Genomic DNA, 20,914 nt, shown 5'->3' on the forward strand with positions numbered 1-20,914 from the left:
TCTCCTCATCTGATGCTCCTGTTCGGGGTCGGTGACGTGGCAATAGGTGGCCCAAAGAGGAAGCCAAAGCAAGTCTTTCTACAGGATTAGTCGACTCCCTGTTCCCCCAACTCTGTGAAAGGGTCCCAAACAGACCCGGTCAGGCCAGACAGCAGGAGGTGCCTGCAGTGGCCCACGTGGAGCCTGCCAGTGACTGGGTGGCAGTTGACAATAATCCTGCAGCTGATTACCATTGGCATGAGCAAATAAACAGTAATAAAATTAACCTCCAAGACCGTGCATACATGCACTCTGAAACCACACAAGTAAAGTGAAACTGACACACTTGTAATGTGGCACACACACACACACACTGGAACAACTAAAACAGTAAAGAAAAAGATAAAAAAAACTTTAAAAAAAACATAAAACACATTTTCAGATAATCAGTGGATCAATTGGTCCATAAAATATCAGATTTCAATTATGAGTTCTGATATCTCAAGATTATAATCTAATTTTATTCCAGTGACAAAAAACAAGCAACAAATAAATTAATATTCAATTAAATGTTGCATCTAAGACGTAAGCAGATTGGTTAGATATGATATGTTGTTTTGGTGTAATTTCTCATGACTTTTAATGAAAAGTGGTCTGGAAACGTAGAAATCATCTGATGTGTTTTTCCTTAGTCACAGTGACATCTAGTGAACATAAACCCAAATGGCTGCGAACCGCAAACAACAACTGTGCAACATTCTCAGCGTCTCAAGAACAAGACAATTAATCAATATCAAATAACAATCTATAAGTAACCCCATTATAATGTGCATTGAAATTAAATCTTATAAATGTTTAAGAAGATATCTGTCATCCCACATTAAATAAAAACATCAACTGGGGAAACAAAGTAACAGTTTCCTCTCCGTCAACATGTTTGAGCAAGAGTGCTTTTAGAAGCATCCTGCTGTTTAGAGGGGTTGATTCTCTTTTTTTATTGCTTCAGATGCACACAATACTTTGAAGCATAAAGGAAGAACAGCAGCATATGAATGCATCACCTTTGAGTACGGAGCTGTGCTCTTATAAATTTTTCTGTACTTCTGGACTCCATCGGCTGGTGCCATCAAACTAACTCACAATGCCATCAATTTATTTATGGTTTCTTGGTAAGACAACATTTTATCAAGATTTTATAGTATAAACATGTTCAGATTATGTGATTTTGCATATCAAGAAATAAAGAGTTAATGTGTGTTATCAAAACACAAGATCTCTTATGTAAAATTCTAATTTTTCATTGTTTTGACATAAATGGTTTTAAAAACATTCCTAATGTACATTGTGTATGAGTATGTATATTGTTGTTTCCCGAACTGCTAAATGTGATTCCAAAAAGAGCAATGTCTTATTATGACACATGTCACTAAGGACTATTTTTTTGTTTTTCAAATCCACGTTCATTCCAGCTTTTTTAACTTCCTGGCATCAGTTTTCATTAATAAATTACCCAAAACCAGAAGTCTTACTTGATACTCAGAGAATCCATGCAGCAACTCAGGTCTGCTAAATTTTCAAAATATGAAAGACAGAAATTGCAACTATTAAATGGTAATCCTTTATATAGTGAGGAGAGGGAAGAGTAGTCGTCTTTCAATCCGAAAGTTGTGGGTTCGTTGTTGAAGTGCCCCTGAGCAAGGCACTTAACCTCAAGTTGCCTTCTGATCTGTATATCAGTTTATGAATGTGTAAACTTTTCTGAGTGCGATGGGGTGAATGTGGCTCTAGTGTAAAGCACTGACTGGAAAGGCGCTATATAAGCTCAGTCCATTTAAAAATAGAAATGAATATAAACTCAAGAAATGTACCAGTATGAGTGAAACCCCAGTAACAAATTAGGCTGTAAAACATTGTTGCATGACTGTGAGTGGAAATAGAAAATGAGGCTTGTAGTAAAGAAGAAAACTGGTAGGAACAAGGCCCAAGGCAGGTAGCATGGCTTGGTTCTCTTTTGTTCCTGCATCTGCCCCTGCCCTGGTTCAGTGGGAACTGGAGGTGTGGGCATGGCCTCAGGACTCTGGTGGCTTTCCAGTGAGGACCCAGTGGGGAGGCTGCCTTCATGTTGTGGTGTTGTTTGTATGGGGGTTTGGACCATGTCCCAGTGTGGTGGGTTCCGGGCTGGGGGCCTTAGGGTCTTGGGGATTTGTTGGGCTGGCTTTGGGCCAAGGTGACAAATCTTGGCTCTGGAAGGAATCCCGCCCTCTTGACCTCCCTGTGGCTAGCTTACCAGGTGGGACGGTGCTGTGCCCTCCCTCCCTGGGTTCTTCTGAATTTTGGTCACTGGTGGTTTGGAGACTCTGGGGGGGGAAGGGGGGGGGGGGGGGGGTCTCTTTAGTGCTGGGTGGTCTTGCCTCTGAGGGCCTGTGTGGGCATCTGGCTGCCAAGGTGACCAGGTTCCAGACTTGGGAGATGGGCCGCTGGTGTGGACTTGTATGGGTGCCTGGCCTCTGAGGTGACTGGATAGGGGGTTCAGTGCCCTGCATGTACCACCTGTGCCTCTTTGACCTGGGAGCTGCTGCTCTTGTGCTTCACTAAAGATCTACCTCTGTGTCGGGTGTATGGTTGCTCTGAGGAGGGGCCTTGTGTATGTCTGTCCCAGGCTGCAGCTGCCTTCGGGAGATGTAAGCAACCAGCTTCTCTATATGGTGTACCTGAATGCCAAGACAGGGCATGTGCAAAACAAAAGACAGAAGGCAGAGCTGGAAGGTCTATGCTTTTCTTAAAGCTGCTGGGTAAAAGACATCAAGAACAGTTTTTGTTATTTTGCTGATCAAGATCTGGGTCTAATGTGAACTGATCCAGCTCCAATTTCATAAAAACAATGTTGGACTATGGGTTTGACCCAAAATACTTGGTTAGGTTATCAACCCCAAAAAATGAGTAAAAATTATTAATATCTAATAACAAAGCTGCTAAATTGACCTAACCATGGATGATTTTGGATGGTGGGAGACAGCTTTAGTACCAGCAGAGAACCCACATTTGCACTGAACCTGCAAACCTCTTGCTACAAGGAAACAATGCTAATGCTGCGACATCAACGGTCAGTGATAAACAGCTGAATAGTAAAGTTCAAAATAAAATATAACAATGTATTTAAAATTATGTGTCTGTAAATAACTTATGACCAATCCTTAGCTCAAAGCACAATACTGAGCATAGCTCGAAGGCTAAGGCTATTCTAAGTGAGCAAACTTGTTTTCTAGCATCAACTAAACTCATAAACATAACTCATTAATATCAATATTATTATACAGAGTAATTTTACCATCTTACCATTTCCTATTTTACCCTGTGTAAAAGGTTCAGTGAAGTCTGATCAGGTAATTTCCATGGTTCAAAATGGGAGTCTGTGAAAAATGATGAGGCTAGGTCACAGGTTTTGCCAAGCTTCTGTCCTAACAACATGTATCAAGAATTTCAGTTAAATAATGCAACTGTTTTCTGAGTCAGGAAGGAAGTAAAGGAGGATATGCAAAAGGTTAAGGAGGATACTGGTGAGTGAGATGGAGGTAGAAGACCCACTGTGGTGGTGACCCCTATAAAGAGCACCTCAAACAAACAGCATAAACGTAACTTGAGTGGTCAACAATGCTAGAATGGCATTCTAATAAGGTAGAATATTTACCGTTTAACTGTTTTTCTGTAGAACTGGTTTTGACCTCAGTTGTGGCTAATTGCATGACAACAAGCCAGGGTTTCAACAGTTCAGAGGCCAGTGATGCTATAACTGTCGTCACCAACAACAGCAACACAAACAGCACCAGAAACATCTCAGAAATCCTAAGTACCACTGAAAGCAGGAATGCATCTGATGAAAGCAGCACCATCACACCTACAACAGACAACAGCACTGGTGAGTGCCATGAACATAGATCTGTAGTGCACTTTACCCTCAAGTCCCAATCATTCATTCCCTGCTTCTCCATTTTTTTTTTTTTTTTTGGGAAATTCCTTCTATATATGTTTTCTAGGGTTTGGTACGGCAATTCATGGAGGTGACGGAAACTCTCTAACTACTGTTTCCGAAATTCCTTCAACAACGCCTGTTCCCTACTCTAAAAGATCTGCCACTATGACAAAGAGCACTCCGACAACAACCAAGAGTAAGAAGTAGCTGCTCCAAAACAACCACATCCTGTGAAGACATTTTATTTGCATAAACAAAGATCCCTTACACATGATATGGTGGTTCATTCTCAACATTTGTGAAACATTTGGGAGCTAATGTATCACAGAGTCGGGCAGTGCATAAAAAGGAAGTTAATGAGATGTGCACATTACACTGACGTACACCGCACCATGAAATTGCAAACTAACAAGGCAGATAAACACTGTGAAGAACTTATCACCCAAAAAGATAGACATTTTTACAAACTTTTTAATGGATGGTAAAAATTAACTTTAGAAATTGTGAATGAATAGACATATTTAAATAGACAAATATATGCAAAATTATGTTTGTGTCGTAAAAACAAGCTTATGCATTTGGAAACCAGAATGAACAGAGTGAAGTTCAGTTTAAAATGGACTATTAGTCAAATTCAATTTGACATGTCTTTGATAGGTTTTTATTTTTGTTTAGCTTGTGTTTGTGAATTACTTCCTCTTGTAAAATTAACATTTTGCATTTCTAACAGATAACAGCTCAACTGCAGGTGACAATACAGGTGAGTTTTTCTATTTCTGAGGTAAAAAATAACACAGAAGAGGGATTTTAAAGTTGAACTATATTTAGACAGATAGGTAGTTCGGTTTCCTGGACTTCAAAGACCATTTGAATCCGGCTAGACTGCAGCAAAACTGATAAAAATCTAAACAATTAATGTATAAAGCAAACATGGCACCATTGTGCTCTGAGAACATGCCAAATGGAGTTCTCATCTGTTGTAAAATGTTTCTTCACAATCTGCAGATTTTCCCTAAATTTAAAAGAGATATTTCTGCATCTCCACCATCAGTGGTGCAGAATGCTGTGCACATCCCACAAGTCTCAGGTGTAGGGATTGAGCACCGCAGAGTGAGCCATGGTGTGTTAATCTTTCAGCGAGCACAGTCAGAAAGAATATAAATCCAAAATCTATATGATTGTACTATTAACCCAGTGAGACTCTATTCACTGCCTCATCACTAAGTATGACACAATGATGTCTATTTCACACGGTGACGGGAACAATTTCATTTCAACTGCAGCTTTGAAAAACACCAGCTTCTACTAGTCTTTGTGCAATTTGGAGGAGTTTACGCTTCTCCCCAGGAGCCCAGCACACATGTATAAGTAGAAGGAATATGACACTGTATTTATTGCTGAGGAGATTATGAACCATTTGTTTCAGCTTTTTGCTGAGAACTATGATAGAAGTGTTATATTAAATTACTTTTGCCATCCTGGTGTGTGATGAAGATGTAGCCTTTGCATGAGGCCAGCGCCATCACTTCTTCAAATTCTATAATGATCAATTTATTCAGCTTCTATCACCCCAATGAACCATCATGATCTCACCACATACTGGTTTTGCATGGCCAAAACATTTGAGGACCTTTCACTCTCCAACATGTCTACTGGGAGGGCACTGCATTGTCGATACTCTCCTGAAGACCATGCAGAGATCATGCATATTTTGGCTTGTTTCAATGTGGTGATACATTCTTTTAATGTGATGATCGATGAAACGGGAAGGGGGAGGGATTAGGGAGTTGTTTTCTTTTTTTGTAATTAAGTGTTGTTCCATCTTTAGGAATCATCGTTTTGGTCATAATCATCATTGTAATCTTTGGTTTCGGAGTTGCTTGTTTTGTGGTACGGAAAAGAGGAAGGGTAAGAGCAGTATGCCTTTAATTCAACTAACCAACCTGTTGTATGTTCCACAGCTAATTATTTACTGCTAACTAAATTTAGTGCTGAAGGTAAAAACAGCTCACATTGCTTTGCCTAAAGATGAGAAAGGTTTCAGAAAGGTTTTCAGATTTTTGTTACACACAACAACTAAAACAATGCTCTGGTTGCTTTCTTCTACAGCATGATTCTGTGGAGTTTGCCTCCAGAGCAGATGAAAACTTCCCTCTCAGCACCGTAGAACCTGAAGTCCTTCTTGAGTCTACGCCTCAGAACGGTCAGTCCAGCATCTTCAAAAGATATAATCTCAAAGGAATCATTTAGAGCATTCCGGCTCTGTTGCTCTAATTTAAAAACCTAGTTTAATATCAAATTTATTGTCCACTTTTCAGGTCTCAAATCCTTTGAGAGCACAGAAACAACTGCTAAAGAGCCACAAGGACCAAAAGTTGCACCCGAAACACAGGAAGAGAAGAAAGGTGTGTTTTTATTTTCATGTTTTTTTAACTATGAGAGAAGTAGGAAGGATTGCGCAAACTACACTGCTGTTGACTGGGCTAATTGTGTACTATTTTCCTTCCTCTTTCGTAATAGTACATATGAACAGAAAGAGGAAGAATAGTTCAGAATATCTCAACTAACTATCTATAAACTACCAAAGGTCCATGATGTAAGTTTAAATATGCATTTTAAACAAGCATAGAGTGTTTTAAAGCAGACACACTTCAACATTATCATATTAAAAACTTGGATTATGACAGCTCCTGATACTGATTCCCAGAAAACTAAAACTGTCCAACTTCTTCTCTTAGGATCTACAGACTTGCAGTCATGACTACAGGTGCTTGTTGCAGCACAAATCTTACCTTTTGCAAACTTCAGAGCATCAGATTACTATTAGTAGTAGAATATTGTGCACGGTAACCACATTGATATAAATCATTGTAAAAAATGTGGAAAGCTTACTTCAAAACAAAAACCCATTTTGATTGAATTGTAGTTTTGGCAAAAAAATTGTCATCTGACTTCCTCGTGAAAAGACCAGCTGAAATCACTCTATCAATCTAATAAGCAGACTGACTGGAATAAAAGATGAGCAAACTTGCTTGAAACAGTTGGCTTCTAGTAGTAGCAGAGGTTACCTACAAAGAAAAGCATGCATTCATCATTGCTTTGGATCAAAAAGACCAGATGTACACTAGAAGGAAAGTGCTGCTAACAATATGGCAACTTAAAAAAGGTTTTAAGGATGCTTATAAACATCAGAGTCAGAGGTCGAGCTGTAGTTAAGAAGTTTCAGGGAGTTAAAGAGAAACCACCAAGCATTACAACCACCTCCTTAATATTGGTGCTGCCACCAGTGCAGAGCTTTCTTATCATTGGCAGCAGGTGGGAATGAGTACATCTGCAAAAAAGTGGGTCAATTTCCTTTTTAGCAACGATCTTGTGACCAAGACCTTTATTTCAAGATAAACATTAAGGAGAGACTGAAATTCTGCAGGAAATTTAAAGATGAACAGCAGAGGGCTGGTGGAAAAGTGATTTCATCTTATCAACGTTGACTGTTTGATACATCAGGAAAATCATTTGCCTGGAAAAGAAAATGTGAACACTCCAACAAGTCCTCTGTCATACCAACACTAAGAAATATAGATACAGCTCATGTGTTGGGTTGCTTTTTCTCCTCAGGAGTTGGCCTTCTCATAATCTGCCCAAAATGCTGTCATTAACAGAGTGGAATCAAAATGGACCCCTAAGAGCAACTTCTAGCAATTTAGGCACAATTTGGGGATGTTCTGTGGGTTTATTAGTATGATGGAGCACTGCATCACAAGGCAAAAGTGATAACAAAGTAGCTTAAATCACAAAATATTGAAATTTTGGAGGTGAAGAAGAAAGAAGTGAAAAAACAGAAGCCAATCAACTGATCAACCCCAAGCACCAAGACAACAATGGGTACCTGTCAGTCAGGAAAATGTACAGAAGTTATAAAGAAGAGGGAACAACACAGTAAGCCTTTCCCCCAAATGTTATGCATGAATCAATGAAAGAGTTTAAAGCATCTGGGAACATTTAAACATTTTCATCAGTGTGCCACAGAAATAAGTGAGGAAAGAGGCAAAAAAAGCAGAAGAAATAAAATGTAGAAGTTTTATAATGGACAAACGTTTTTCTTTGACTGTGGAAACAGATGCATATCTCTTTAACTCTTCCTCTGATACCAAAGAAAGTTTGGTTTTGTTGATTTTACAGTTACAGACTGTTACACAAATTTTATCATCGTTTCTGATCCCATCCACGAAATGTTTTGAAATGTTAAAAATGGAGCAATTTCCTGGTTGGAGGTTGAAATGAGCTGCAGTACTCCGGTTGACCAAAAGATGGAAATAGAAGCTCAGTCGGAGTTTTTTTGAAGCAGAACGGCTGTGTAAAAATTTAATTATATGTGGCCCGTCGGGGACATTTTGAAAGGTTTTTTTTTATATAAAGTAACAAAGCTAAAACATTTGTTCATGCAACTTTATGTGTTTCTTGACTGATCAAATGTTTTATGCATAATCTTCAGCAAAGAAACCAGAGAGGCTTTCACATTTATTTTCTTGTAAATGTACAAAGTTTTCCTGCTTTGCTCTGAGGTGTTCGTGTGTTAAAGACAAATGGTGTAATTGTGCCTGGCGTGTCACAATCCTTAAACCAAACTGGCTTAAATGGAGGCTGCTGATTGCAGATTTTAAAGAAGGTTACCTCCTCAATGATTTTGCTTCCTGTTCACAGAAATAATCCACAACAAAAACATAGTTTGTTTAACTTTATTTAGTGATTGGCAGATAAATTATTGCTTTGTTTTCCTGCTTTTCTTTTGTCACAACAGTGTAGTGAAATTTTAATAAACCCACTCATGGTCATTAAACTGAAGATTTACTCCTCTGAACCAAATAGTCACGATAAAAGTAGAAAAATTGCAGTAACATGAAGCATGCTTTTTCTTGTCATCAGGAGAAGTGTTTCTTCCTCAAAATGATTACTTCAGTGTTTTGTGACATTTTTCCTTCCACAGAAACCAACCCACAACATTTGCATAAAAGAACTTAACTTGAAACTTCCTGGGCAGAAAAAAATGAGGCTTTCATGAGCTAATTTGTGAAGTTAAATGATTGGAGACTTTGTGAGATTACATGAACATTGGCGTTAAAATATGTGTGGGATTATGACATAGGCATTACTTCAACAATCTTGAGTTTTTTCAATGAGTTTATCATCTCTATCTTGAAGGGAAGCAGAAGAACTAGCATTAACAGGCAATTTCCAGCTGTTAAAACTTTGGCGAACTATATAGGTGTTTGTATTTGTTTTAGTAGACTTCAGCACAAAACCTGTACAGCTTCCCACAGATCTGAAGAAGGGTCTAATCAGGCCCAGGAAGTGAAATCCCCTGAACTTAGAGCACCAATACCTTCAGCTATGGAAGCTGAGCAAATAGGCAAACAGTGGAGGGAGTGTGATGCTTTGGGCAATGTTTTTCTAGTAGATCAACAGTTTCTAAAATACTCAGACCTGCCCCTCCAGCACAGACAGTCATGCCACGTTCAAAGTCTCTCAGATCTGCTCTATACACCAATCTGATGTGACCTCAGCAAGTCGTCTTTACCACGCTTGGATGCCTAAATGCATTAAGTTGCTGTCATGTGAAGTGGATACGATGATATTTCCTGCACAGCTGAGTGTTCAAAAAAATAAAGCTGGCTGTGTGGGATGACAGGAGGTGTAGGGTTCATCAACATCAGCACTATGCACAAAATCTAAGTCATCTGTTTTCCCATGCTTTTCTTTTCAAAATAATAATAGTGTAGAGATCATGTTGTTAGCTGAGGAAATGCTTTAAATTTATATTAAATATCTTACTTTCTTACCCTCTCTTCAGAAATGATTCCTGAGTCTTGTATATGCTTGTAAATGATGCTCCTGGCTGGTCGCTCAAACAATAAAGATGCAGAAGTCAGCCAATCTGGGCCTGTGACTACCCCTGCTTGGCGAGTCAAGGGGGTAACAGAGGCGGGCCGGTTTCAACCCCCCTCGTTGCATTGATCCTTTCACAAAATACATGGAGACGGCAAAAAGGCGCCTTGATGCCGCCTTGAAATATATCGTGACAGGGCCTACATTCAGTGGCTTAATGGCTTAATACAGCCTTTGCAGGCGCAAATATTGGATTTGATTTAAGAGCCATAAACACTTCACTGGACCTCAGTGAAAACCTAATGAGGACATAAAAACAAAGTAACACCCAATTTGTAAATAAAAACCTTTTGGCGTGCCACTATGGGAGTATTCTCTAAGGTAGATCCAATGCAAGGAGAAAACCAAGGAAACACTTGGCATTCAGAGAATTTGGCCAGTACTCCTTTGCAAATTATCTGAATGCAAATTGACTTCACCAGCAGAATACAGCTCGTACTGTGGTTCTATGTTACTGTTGTATGTGGGCCGGGAGCAAATAAAGAGCTAAATTCTCAATATTTAAAATGAGAATAATAAGCAGAAAGTGATATCATATGATGTAGCAGTGGTAGATTTATATTTTGATCACCATTTTCCTCTTCCCCTCACCTTGGCTTTCCCTCCTCTGAAATCTGGGTCAGATAATGATGGGGCAACCCTACTTTCCCACAGACTCCAAACAGCTGCCTGGCTCTGGCTTATTAGGAGCTGCCCAGTAATCAGCCGCCTCATTATAAACCCCATGGCCCCCTAAAAACGCCATCCCATAAGAGAATTGCTGCCTGGGTACGAAAATGCCTCAGGCTGTATGGGTCAAAAGGTTGTCATTTTTTAGCAGCTATGCAGAAAACACACAAATCCAAACATTAAACCTGAAACATCTAAACACTGACGTTTTGCATAATAAAGAAATAACCTGAGAATATTATGAGCAGCAACCGTTAGGTCTTTCCAGTATGTTGCATGATTACTCAGCACAAGTATTGTTTTCTTTTATATTTACAGTTACTCATATTTACTTACAATAAGTTAAATAAAAAGGAAAATACCTGTAAATTAATGTATTAAATCAATATTTGATTTCGTCCAGAAGAGGCTTCCATATGTGCTGCTGCACCCAACGCTGAGCCTGCTGCTCCAACCGAAGCTCCAGCTGCAGCTCCACCAGAAGTTGCACCTGCAGCTCCACCTCCAGACTGCTCAGAAGAGAAACCGAAAGCGGACGATGCCAAGCCGAGTTCCTCTGCACTTGTGGAGCCCCTTGCGGATGAGAAAACTGATGATGAAGGTGTTGCCTCCAACAAGACTTCGGTGGAGTCACTGAAGGAGACAAACGAGAACAACAGCAACAACTTTGGCTTCAGTCAGAGGAGAGGTTGGTGTTTAAATCATAGTGTCCATTGAATAGTCATAGTCTGTCTTTGGAGAACCAAAAAGTTGCTTTACAAAAATGTTCCGTTTCCACAGCTTTACATTGCTGTGCAAAACTTTTAAACCACCTTACATTGTTTTATACTGTCACTGACAAAACTGTTTAAGCACTGAGAAAGATCAGTCTTATTTAAGAGCAACTAGGTACAAATGTAGATCAGAGATGCACATGCAATTGATCCAATTTGCAGGTAACTGGCAGGTCTTAAAATGGACACCAGAAGACATAAGTGCTAGGTCATCCATGGTCATCCACTTTTCAGTCAAAACAGTGAGTGAAGGTCATCAGACACATATCCCTGAAATCAAATAATCAGACTTTGCACACTACACCACCACTGAAGGACAATGTGAAGTATTACAGAACTCCAATACATCTCTGTATAACATGTGGACCAAGGTACTGGACTTCTTATACACCCAGACAATACTAGTAATATCCTGGATCATGTCTCAGGCATTGGCATCAGTTCATTGACCGCAGGTTCACTGTCTGATGGGTAGGCTACCAATAACACCACAGCAGTGATGGCTGTGTCTGGAGTGGGCCCATAAAATGTCAAAGAACTGGTGTTTCATCATGTTTAGCGATGTATCTTGGTTCTGCAGTGACCGCAAATGAGTATTTTGTGTGTGTGTGTGAGTGTGTGTGTGGCCTTGCTAAGCTTATAGGATCTGTCCGGCCACATCATGTAGAGAGCTGTAGGGTTTCACCTCAGTTCATTTCTGATAAGTTATTCAGGGTACCTCTGACGGCACAGAACACTATCAGTAACATCCAGAGTCCATATGTCTTACCCCTTCCTGAGCCAGGCACTTGGTGCACTCTTTCATTAAGATAAGGCCCTGCCTAAAGATTGCTGCCCGGACTGCCTGCATCATGTTGAGGTCAATCCATTGCCAGTCAGGATCCCCCATCATTCCTCAATCTGCTATACTTGGGATCAGCTGGGAGAGCAGCTCCAATAATATGCTGATATGCAGGGTCTTTACGCCAGTTACAACAGCTGTGGCCCAAAGTACTGCAGAGCAGGATACCCCTGTTGACAGCAGGACAAGACGAGTACTCATACCGCCCCGCCATCGTTGCTATTCAATTGATTAGATATTGTCATCATAGCAAAACCCTCAGAAGTCGTTTTGGCACTGTTCAATACTTGTCCATAACGAAGACTTAAGGTGCCTTTTGGTTGCTTGGTTCAGTTTGACCAGCCGTACATTCTCCCACTGTCAAGTAAGACGATAATCACTTTACAAACTTATCCCATTTGTTCACAGATAGGACCAACATGCTCTGGGAGGTCCGTGTCGACTGTCCGGAGTGAGAGATGGTGTCCACCTTGCATTTCTGCTGTTCCTCAGAGATGAGGTAAGACAGCAGCTGACGGATGTTGATCTTCAGCTGCTCAGCCAGTTAAGGTGCTCATAAAAAGCCCCCACCCCCAGGCTGCACGTCAACAACCTGGATTTAACCAGCTGGAGTTACAGTTTCCTGTCCTGAATTAATCTATTATAAATAGAGAACTCATAATCATTAACTCTAAAATTATAACCTGTGCCTTTCCCTAAACTATATATCACATTAACCAACTGACAGCTGGTGGTTAAATATAAACACTGTGAAAACTACACAAAAATGAAACCAAAGCAGCATAAATGTTTGGGTAACATGTTACTTTGCACTTGTTTGCTTTTATTTTTAAAAGTTTTTTTTAATGAGTCAGAGTAGAGTAGAGTATACATCATTTTATATTCTCCATTGTTCACTAGAGTCTCCCTATTGAAGCTGTTGTGCAAAGGTCTGAGAGTATTTAATCATAAAAAAGGCAGTTAAGTTCTTTTACGGTGTTGGTTACGGTGACCAAATGAATTCACTACTTTTTATGGCTCAAATTTGGTTCAACAAATAATCAGTTACTTTTTAATATTCAAAACATGTTTTCTGAAGAAAGGTATTTATGATTTAACTGTGCAGCTGTTCATGTACGCACTATTCAAAATAGTTGTTTGTTTCCCTGTGTGGATTCGCACTCTGAGTTTTACTCCATACAGTAAAGTACGTGTGGAGTTCAAGCAATGCCAATGGATAAAACACTACAAAAAGGAGGTATAACCATATTATTATATGTTTATATTATTAATAATATTATTATTAAGATACAAAGAGGAAGATTATTGAAATTTAGTTGATGTTTGTGTCCCTTAGTTGCTACATATTGATAATTCAGATTTTGTGGTTAATATTATTGAGGTGAGTAGCATATACTTCCTTCTCCTTTTTGAATATGTAAACCTAATCAACTAATATGTTACTATTGTAGCATATCGCATATTTTGCTTTGATTTACATTATCCTTCCTTGCAAAGCCTTCTGTATATTTTGTAGATGGTCGATATAAAATTGCAATTAAAAATAAGACCTGTGACCCCAAACCAATGATAACAACAGAAAAAAAATATTTTCATCTAAATCTCTCTTGTTTTGCAAATCGTAAACTCTGCTTGACTTTAATCTTTCATTCTTCTAACTGCTTGAGACAGATGGATGAGGTTCTTGTAGCTCAAGTAGTAACCTGTGCCCTCTCAATCTAATCATCAAGTGCTCCAGGATGTAAGGTCCACGCCTGCGAAGGAATTCACACCACTCCTAACAGCTGATGATAAGCTCACACCTGAGAGGAGGTTGCTTAGTTGGCCTCTTTTCTCACAAAAAAATACCAGCTTCACCACAGTATCACCATTATGGTCAACTCTGGTCTAGTGTTTTAAAAGCAGTAAATATTCTTTAGGATAGTTAAAAGTGTGGGTAATGGTTTTTGTTTAAATGGGGGCATTTTATTCCAGTTATTTCAGTGATCTTTAATACCTAGACCAGGGATACTTCAAAAACGACCTGATCGCCTTAGATTTGGAATGATGCAACTAATTCCTAAAAGCTTCAGATTGCTTTTGATGAAAGGAAACTTTTCTTCAGGTCTTTATGGATTTTTCCCAAGCTGTGTATGTAATCTGATGTTTCCAGACGTCTGTGGCACATCTTAAATTGTTATTTGGATCCCTTCTGGGGAGTTAACTTGCTTATCTCAGATGCTGTCAGATCCCACCAGATTGCTATCTCGGATTCAAAAGTCTGTAATGGTATAATTGATATTTAGAGATGGTACACCTTTAACTAAATACCAAGCACAACACTTCCGTCCTACTCGTGTGAACTTTCAAAATGCCCATTGGATAATCTCACTAAGCGTCTTTTTTTTGAAAATACCACTAATTTTCCATCGTACTACTGGAAAACTGTTAAAGTAGGTGTGACTTCATTCCGAAATTATATCTGCGCTTTCTAAAGTTTGTAAATTTAACACATCACAAAACACTGAATCACACAGTCTGAAAAGTACTGAAGAAAAAAAGTGAACTCTTTCATTTTTCCCACCTGGTTTGTAAAAAAGATGAGCAACCTGGAGTTAAAAGGCTGTCTCAGGAGATAATGGATATGAGCTGACAGGTCATAAACTCAAGCAGCATAATTACACCTGTTCTTTACTCTGCTATTTTCCAGTTAGAGCACATCTTTCATGTTTGATGGTGAATGGTTGATTTTGGAGGAAACAGCCTCTGTAATCTGGCTTGAGTATTTCGCAGTGAACCGAAGTTGAAGGCGGAAAGCTGACAAAGTAAAACTTTAGTAGGTTTGGCAACACTGGTACTTTGCTAGAAACCTGTTGTTTACTGCTGGTGGTCCAGATACTGGTCATGGGGTAATAAGAGTCATATATAGATATACGGGCATAAAGACAATAATTAATGTCCAGGAAATCATCTTTCTCTCACTAATGACAGTAAGGAGAAACTTCCTGCTTATGGGGTTTGATGTGGTTTAAACTGGTAGGTCAGGATTACACCTGGGCAACATCTCAGAAGGGAGGGACTGTTGGGAATCACAGACTATCACTTCCTCTATGCTGCAAGGAGAAAACAGCTGGTAAAACTGACTCTGTCCCTTCTTTTATTAATTTTTTACCTCAGACAAGTTAGAGCCTTTAATTTGAAGAGGGAAACAACATGCACTTGCAAAATCAAGAAGATATTGATTACACATGTAAATCTTTGATAACCTCGTTAACCACTTAATGTGTAATACCAAAAGACAGATAATTAACAACTTGCAGTTCTTAAAGCCATATTTAATCTTTGCACACTGTTTACTTAAAATCTTAGTTGGTGTTTGATTAAAGTTTGGGAAAAGTGTTATCTGCAACAAAGCAATTGGTTAAGGTTGATACAGTACTGGGAAATTCCTAAATCATCAACAAATTCATATCTGCCCAAGTTATGAATATTTTTATTTGGATCTTTTATACATCTTGATGAAAACACATAAGCAATTTTGAAGTGTCTTAGCGGAAGATTGTGTTTTTTTGAGGTTGTCTTGCTATATGTACCCTTCTGAACAGTCAAACTTAGCTTCTCTTTCAGTGAAACTAAGAATTTTTGTGCCAAAAATAAATAAAGTATTTTATTGTTGCCACAAGGACATTTTTCTCAGTGAGGGAGCACATACCAATGAGCTGTAAAGGAAAACAGCTCTTCAGTGTAAAACGTTTTATTTCTGTAATTAATGTTTAATTGCATGACCCAAAAATATCAGACATTACTTTAAGACCTCAAGAAATCATCTAAACCTGAACTGAATTCTCCTCAGAAAGACAACCGATAGTATGAGAAAGCAGTAAGGCAGCACACTCTAGCAAACTAACCAGAGGAGTCCCTCAATGATGTGTACTCAGTCCCTTGGTCTACTGACAACTGACCATACTGCCAAATTCAGCACACTCCAGAAAATGTTTCTGACTATACAACAGTTGTGACACTCATCAATAGAGTTGAGATGCAGCAATTTGGAGGCTGGGGCAGCATAGCATTTAGTTCTTTAATGTCAACAATACCTTTTATTTTACTTTTTAAAGGTAAAGGTAAAAACATATAAAAGAGTCATCTAACTAGAGTATGAGTACTGAACGTTTTAGCTGGGGACCAGGATCTTACATCTTCCTCAGATTGGTCAAATCTATTATGCTGTTATGGGATTATAGTTTAACTTGCTGTCTATAGATCCTTATCAAAGCTTTGACATTTATCCCCATTCTTACGTGACCTGCAAAGGTTCTGGGTTGGACCTTTCCAAAAGCCATTAGTCAGACAGTACTAATTAAAGGGTTGAAAGTGTTGGTCAAAGAATACTGTTTCATTAATGTCATCTGGCTCACATTCTTCGTCTGCTACCAAGCCAGTGTCTGTAGAGCTGGGGGCTAGTGTGATGTATTGTCTACACATGGATTTTTACCAAAGACCTCTGCAAAAAAAAAAGAAGAAGAACATTATAACTGTGGGAGACATAAAAACTATCTTGGAATTATATACACTACCGGTCAAAAGTTTTAGATGCATTTTCTCACTGAATGGGTCTCTTTTTTTCATGGCTATTTATATTGTAGATTATATTATAAACAAAAAAGTGTGAAATAACTGTAAACATGCTTATATTTTAGATTCTAATAGCCACCCTTTGCTTTGATTACTGCGTTGTTCTCTTGGCATTCTCTCCATGAGCTTCATGAGGTGGTCACCTGAAATGGTTTTCCAAAGAGTCTTGAAAGAACTTCCCAGATGTTAACTGAGAAACAGCCAAAGGTTAATATTTCAGTCAGCACGGTAAAGGCCGGCTACTTTAAGGAACGTAAAATATAAAAGAGATTTAAAGTTCTTTTACAATTTTTCGTTTGCTACATTATTCCATATACAGGGGTTGGACAATGAAACTGAAACACCTGTCATTTTAGTGTGGGAGGTTTCATGGCTACATTGGACCAGCCTGGTAGCCAGTCTTCATTGATTGCACATTGCACCAGTAAGAGCAGAGTGTGAAGGTTCAATTAGCAGGGTAAGAGCACAGTTTTGCTCAAAATATTGAAATGCACACAACATTATGGGTGACATACCAGAGTTCAAAAGAGGACAAATTGTTGGTGCACGTCTTGCTGGCGCATCTGTGACCAAGACAGCAAGTCTTTGTGATGTATCAAGAGCCACGGTATCCAGGGTAACGTCAGCATACCACCAAGAAGGACGAACAACATCCAACAGGATTAACTGTGGACGCAAGAGGAAGCTGTCTGAAAGGGATGTTCAGGTGCTAACCCGGATTGTATCCAATAAACATAAAACCACGGCTGCCCAAATCACTGCAGAATTAAATGTGCACCTCAACTCTCCTGTTTCCACCAGAACTGTCCGTCAGGAGCTCCACAGGGTCAATATACACGGCCGGGCTGCTATAGCCAAAACTTGGTCACTCATGCCAATGCCAAACGTCGGTTTCAATGGTGCAAGGAGTGCAAATCTTGGGCTGTGGACAATGTGAAACATGTATTGTTCTCTGATGAGTCCACCTTTACTGTTTTCCCCACATCCAGGAGAGTTACGGTGTGGAGAAGCCCCAAAGAAGCGTACCACCCAGACTGTTTTATGCCCAGAGTGAAGCATGGGGGTGGATCAGTGATGATTTGGGCTGCCATATCATGGCATTCCCTTGGCCCAATACTTGTGCTAGATGGGTGCGTCACTGCCAAGGACTACCGAACCATTCTTGAGGACCATGTGCATCCAATGGTTCAAACATTGTATCCTGAAGGCGGTGCCATGTATCAGGATGACAATGCACCAATACACACAGCAAGACTGGTGAAAGATTGGTTTGATGAACATGAAAGTGAAGTTGAACATCTCCCATGGCCTGCACAGTCACCAGATCTAAATATTATTGAGCCACTTTGGGGTGTTTTGGAGGAGCGAGTCAGGAAACGTTTTCCTCCACCAGTATCACGAAGTGACCTGGCCACTATCCTGCAAGAAGAATGGCTTAAAATCCCTCTGACCACTGTGCAGGACTTGTATATGTCATTCCCAAGACGAATTGATGCTGTATTGGCCGCCAAAGGAGGCCCTACACCATACTAATAAATTATTGTGGTCTAAAACCAGGTGTTTCAGTTTCATTGTCCAACCCCTGTATATGGAATATATATATGGAATATATACGCGTGTGTGTGTGTGCTTGTGTGTCGGTGTGTGTGTGTGTGTGTGTGTGTGTGTATGTGTATGTGTGTGTGTGTGTAACTGAGAAACTGAGAACGTCTAACATCCTTTTATAAAGTTTAGTTAAGCATTTCCTTCCAAGGGTCTAAATCCAGCCTGGAATGCCCAGCCTTTCAGCAGCCACCTCTCACTATGGTGACTAACCCTCCACCACAGATCCTTATCTGTCTGTAAGCTTTAACTCAGCACTGCTTATAAATTCGGATCATTGTGCTATCTGATCTGGAACCCAAACCTCAGTCCTCACATTTCTTTTTTAAAGCTAAATATCCCTTTAATTTGATTTGTAACTGATTTGCACTGATAAACTTAAAACCAGAGACCAGGAAGAGCAAAATATCTATTTTTTTATACAACTGGTTCCCAATGATTAGGAAACATGGAACACATTTGTGAAAGTTGTTGGAAATAACCATCCTGATGTCCCGCTTGTGCCAAGAGTGATTTGGGTATTTAAACAAATACTTGAAGTATTTATGAAGTATTTAAACAAATACTTCATATTACTGTCACCTTAAATTCAGGGACTAGACCAGTTTACAGTGTAAATCACATCAGCAGTTGGAGTCTGAAATTATGTCAGTTATCCTCTTCCTCAAACAGATGTTTCACCTTTGAGGTTGAAGGACATGCCTGAGACTTCATATACTTGGTCGAAGCAGAAGTTTAAGAAAGAAAAATCAGGTGCCTGCAGGACATGTGGCTGTGGGAGAGAATACTTTGTTTTTCTATAGTTCTGTCATTATGCTCTTTCTCTTTTTCTCTTTCAGGATGCAGAAGAAGCCAGAGTGACTGCAGAGGATTAAGACAACTTAACTCATCCTCTGTAGAAAATCTAGGTCAAAGATGATTCTGGGTTTGACAGATAGTGTATTTTTTAAGTTAAAGTCAGCTTTTATAATTGTTTTGCATCTAAAGGCCTGATTCACTGAGAATAAGTTGCAACCACTTTAAGTGTCAAATGTTGCATATTATTTATCCCTGGTTTCATCTCAAACTTCATGTCCCTCATTAAATAATGCTTTTACCTCTAAGAGCATGAATAATTATTGGTCATCTAAATGTGGGAAAATTGCATCAGCACAAAAAGAAGCTGTTTGGTTGGCAGTCCAGCCTGAGTTGCACATCAACCTTTCAGTGAGTTAAAATTAAATCAGGAGTGTTAAACACTGGTTCTTCCTGAATGAGGTCCTAAAGATATCCCTGAATCTGGTTAATTTGTCACTAATGGGCCTCTGCAGAACTTATTGATGTATTGGGAAGGTAATTCAACCATTTAAACAGGTGTGCTGCAGCAGGTACACATCTAAAGTTTGTAGAACACTTGCTCCTGGTTCAGAAATCAAAACTGTGTACAGTCCTTCAGTGAATCAGGCCCTGAGTTCATGTACAAAACTTTTTCAAGCCAATTATCTCATGATTTACTTGATTTTACTTTTAATTCAGACACACATTCTGGCTTCTATAGTGGTTCCATATGATTTACATCTCAAAAACGTTCTTGTTCATGAAGCATTGATGTTTTCTGTTTAGTTACTAGTGTTGATCAACTGCATTCACAGATTTTACAAATGTGTGTCATTTAGATTTGTTTTAAAATAATGTGATGTGTACGCAATAAATGTCTCTGTTAAAAGTTGCTCATGTTGTTTCTGTCTTCTTTAGTAAAACAAATGCAGCATTATAAAGGGGAAAAGCCATGGTACCTCTTGTGGAGCTGCAGAGATGCAAAGTTTAGGTGGTGTTACCAGGACAGCTGTTAGTCCTGCACTCCACAAATCTGGCCTTTGTGGAAGAGTAGCAAGAAGAAAGCCATTGTTGAAAGGAAGTCATGAAATGTCCCTTTGGAATTTGCCACAAGCCATGCAGGAGACACAGCAAACGTATAGAAGAAGGTGCTCCAGTCTGAAGAGACCAAAACTGAACTTTTTAGCCAAAACTATACACAAGGCAGAAAACTGACATGGTACATCACCCTGAACACCCAACCTCCATGTTCCTCAGCAGGGACAGAGACGCTGGTCAGAGATGATGGAAATATGGATGGAGGTAAATACACATCCGGTCATGTCTTTTTTTTTCTTAAAAAAAAACTTTCAAGGCTGCAAAAACTCTAGACTGGGGTAGAGGTTCATCTTGCAGCAGGAAACTGACCATAAACTAGAGCAAGAGCTACAGTATTTTAAATCAAAGCATAGTCGTGGTTTAAAATGGCCAAGTCAAGACTTGGTTATTAAAATATTTGAAACAGGTGAGCTGTAGCAGAGATGCATCTAACAGACACTGTCTATCAAATCTGACTGAGCTTCAGCTATTTTGTAAAGGGGAATAGTAACAATGTTAGTTTCTGTATGTGCAGAGAAAGGTGGTTCTACTACTTATTGAGTTTAGGAATAGGAATGCATGCAACGTTTTTTCAGATTTTCATTTCTAAAACATTTTACGAACGACACA

At 39.3% G+C, this 20,914-nt stretch overlaps 1 protein-coding gene across 2 annotated transcripts; it reads left to right on the forward strand.

The window, feature by feature from the left end:
• The first annotated feature begins 992 nt into the window (after positions 1 to 992).
• Positions 993 to 20,099, forward strand: si:dkey-27h10.2. 2 transcript variants are annotated; one of them, XM_047364766.1, is made up of 10 exons: positions 993 to 1,148; positions 3,689 to 3,895; positions 4,014 to 4,145; positions 4,680 to 4,709; positions 5,778 to 5,857; positions 6,059 to 6,152; positions 6,268 to 6,354; positions 10,965 to 11,249; positions 12,584 to 12,674; positions 19,231 to 20,099. In XM_047364766.1, exons 1-9 carry the CDS (start codon positions 1,121 to 1,123, stop codon positions 12,628 to 12,630), a joined length of 990 nt encoding a protein of 329 aa, XP_047220722.1. In that variant the 5' UTR covers positions 993 to 1,120; the 3' UTR covers positions 12,631 to 12,674; positions 19,231 to 20,099. The 2 variants fall into 2 exon arrangements, with proteins under 2 accessions (XP_047220722.1, XP_047220723.1); XM_047364767.1 differs by having other exon boundaries at positions 10,968 to 11,249.
• Positions 20,100 to 20,914: the final 815 nt, after the last annotated feature.

The sequence above is a fragment of the Girardinichthys multiradiatus genome, chromosome 5, assembly GCF_021462225.1.
Source record: "Girardinichthys multiradiatus isolate DD_20200921_A chromosome 5, DD_fGirMul_XY1, whole genome shotgun sequence".
Classification (NCBI taxonomy): Eukaryota; Metazoa; Chordata; class Actinopteri; order Cyprinodontiformes; family Goodeidae; genus Girardinichthys; species Girardinichthys multiradiatus.

Excerpts from the sequence above, each read along its gene's own strand:
- si:dkey-27h10.2 (XM_047364766.1), top strand. The coding sequence starts at position 1,121 with ATGCCATCAATTTATTTATGGTTTCTTG. Across the intron at positions 1,149-3,688 it reads AATTTATTTATGGTTTCTTG|AACTGGTTTTGACCTCAGTT; the intron begins GTAAGACAACAT and ends GTTTTTCTGTAG. Across the intron at positions 5,858-6,058 it reads TGGTACGGAAAAGAGGAAGG|CATGATTCTGTGGAGTTTGC; the intron begins GTAAGAGCAGTA and ends TTTCTTCTACAG.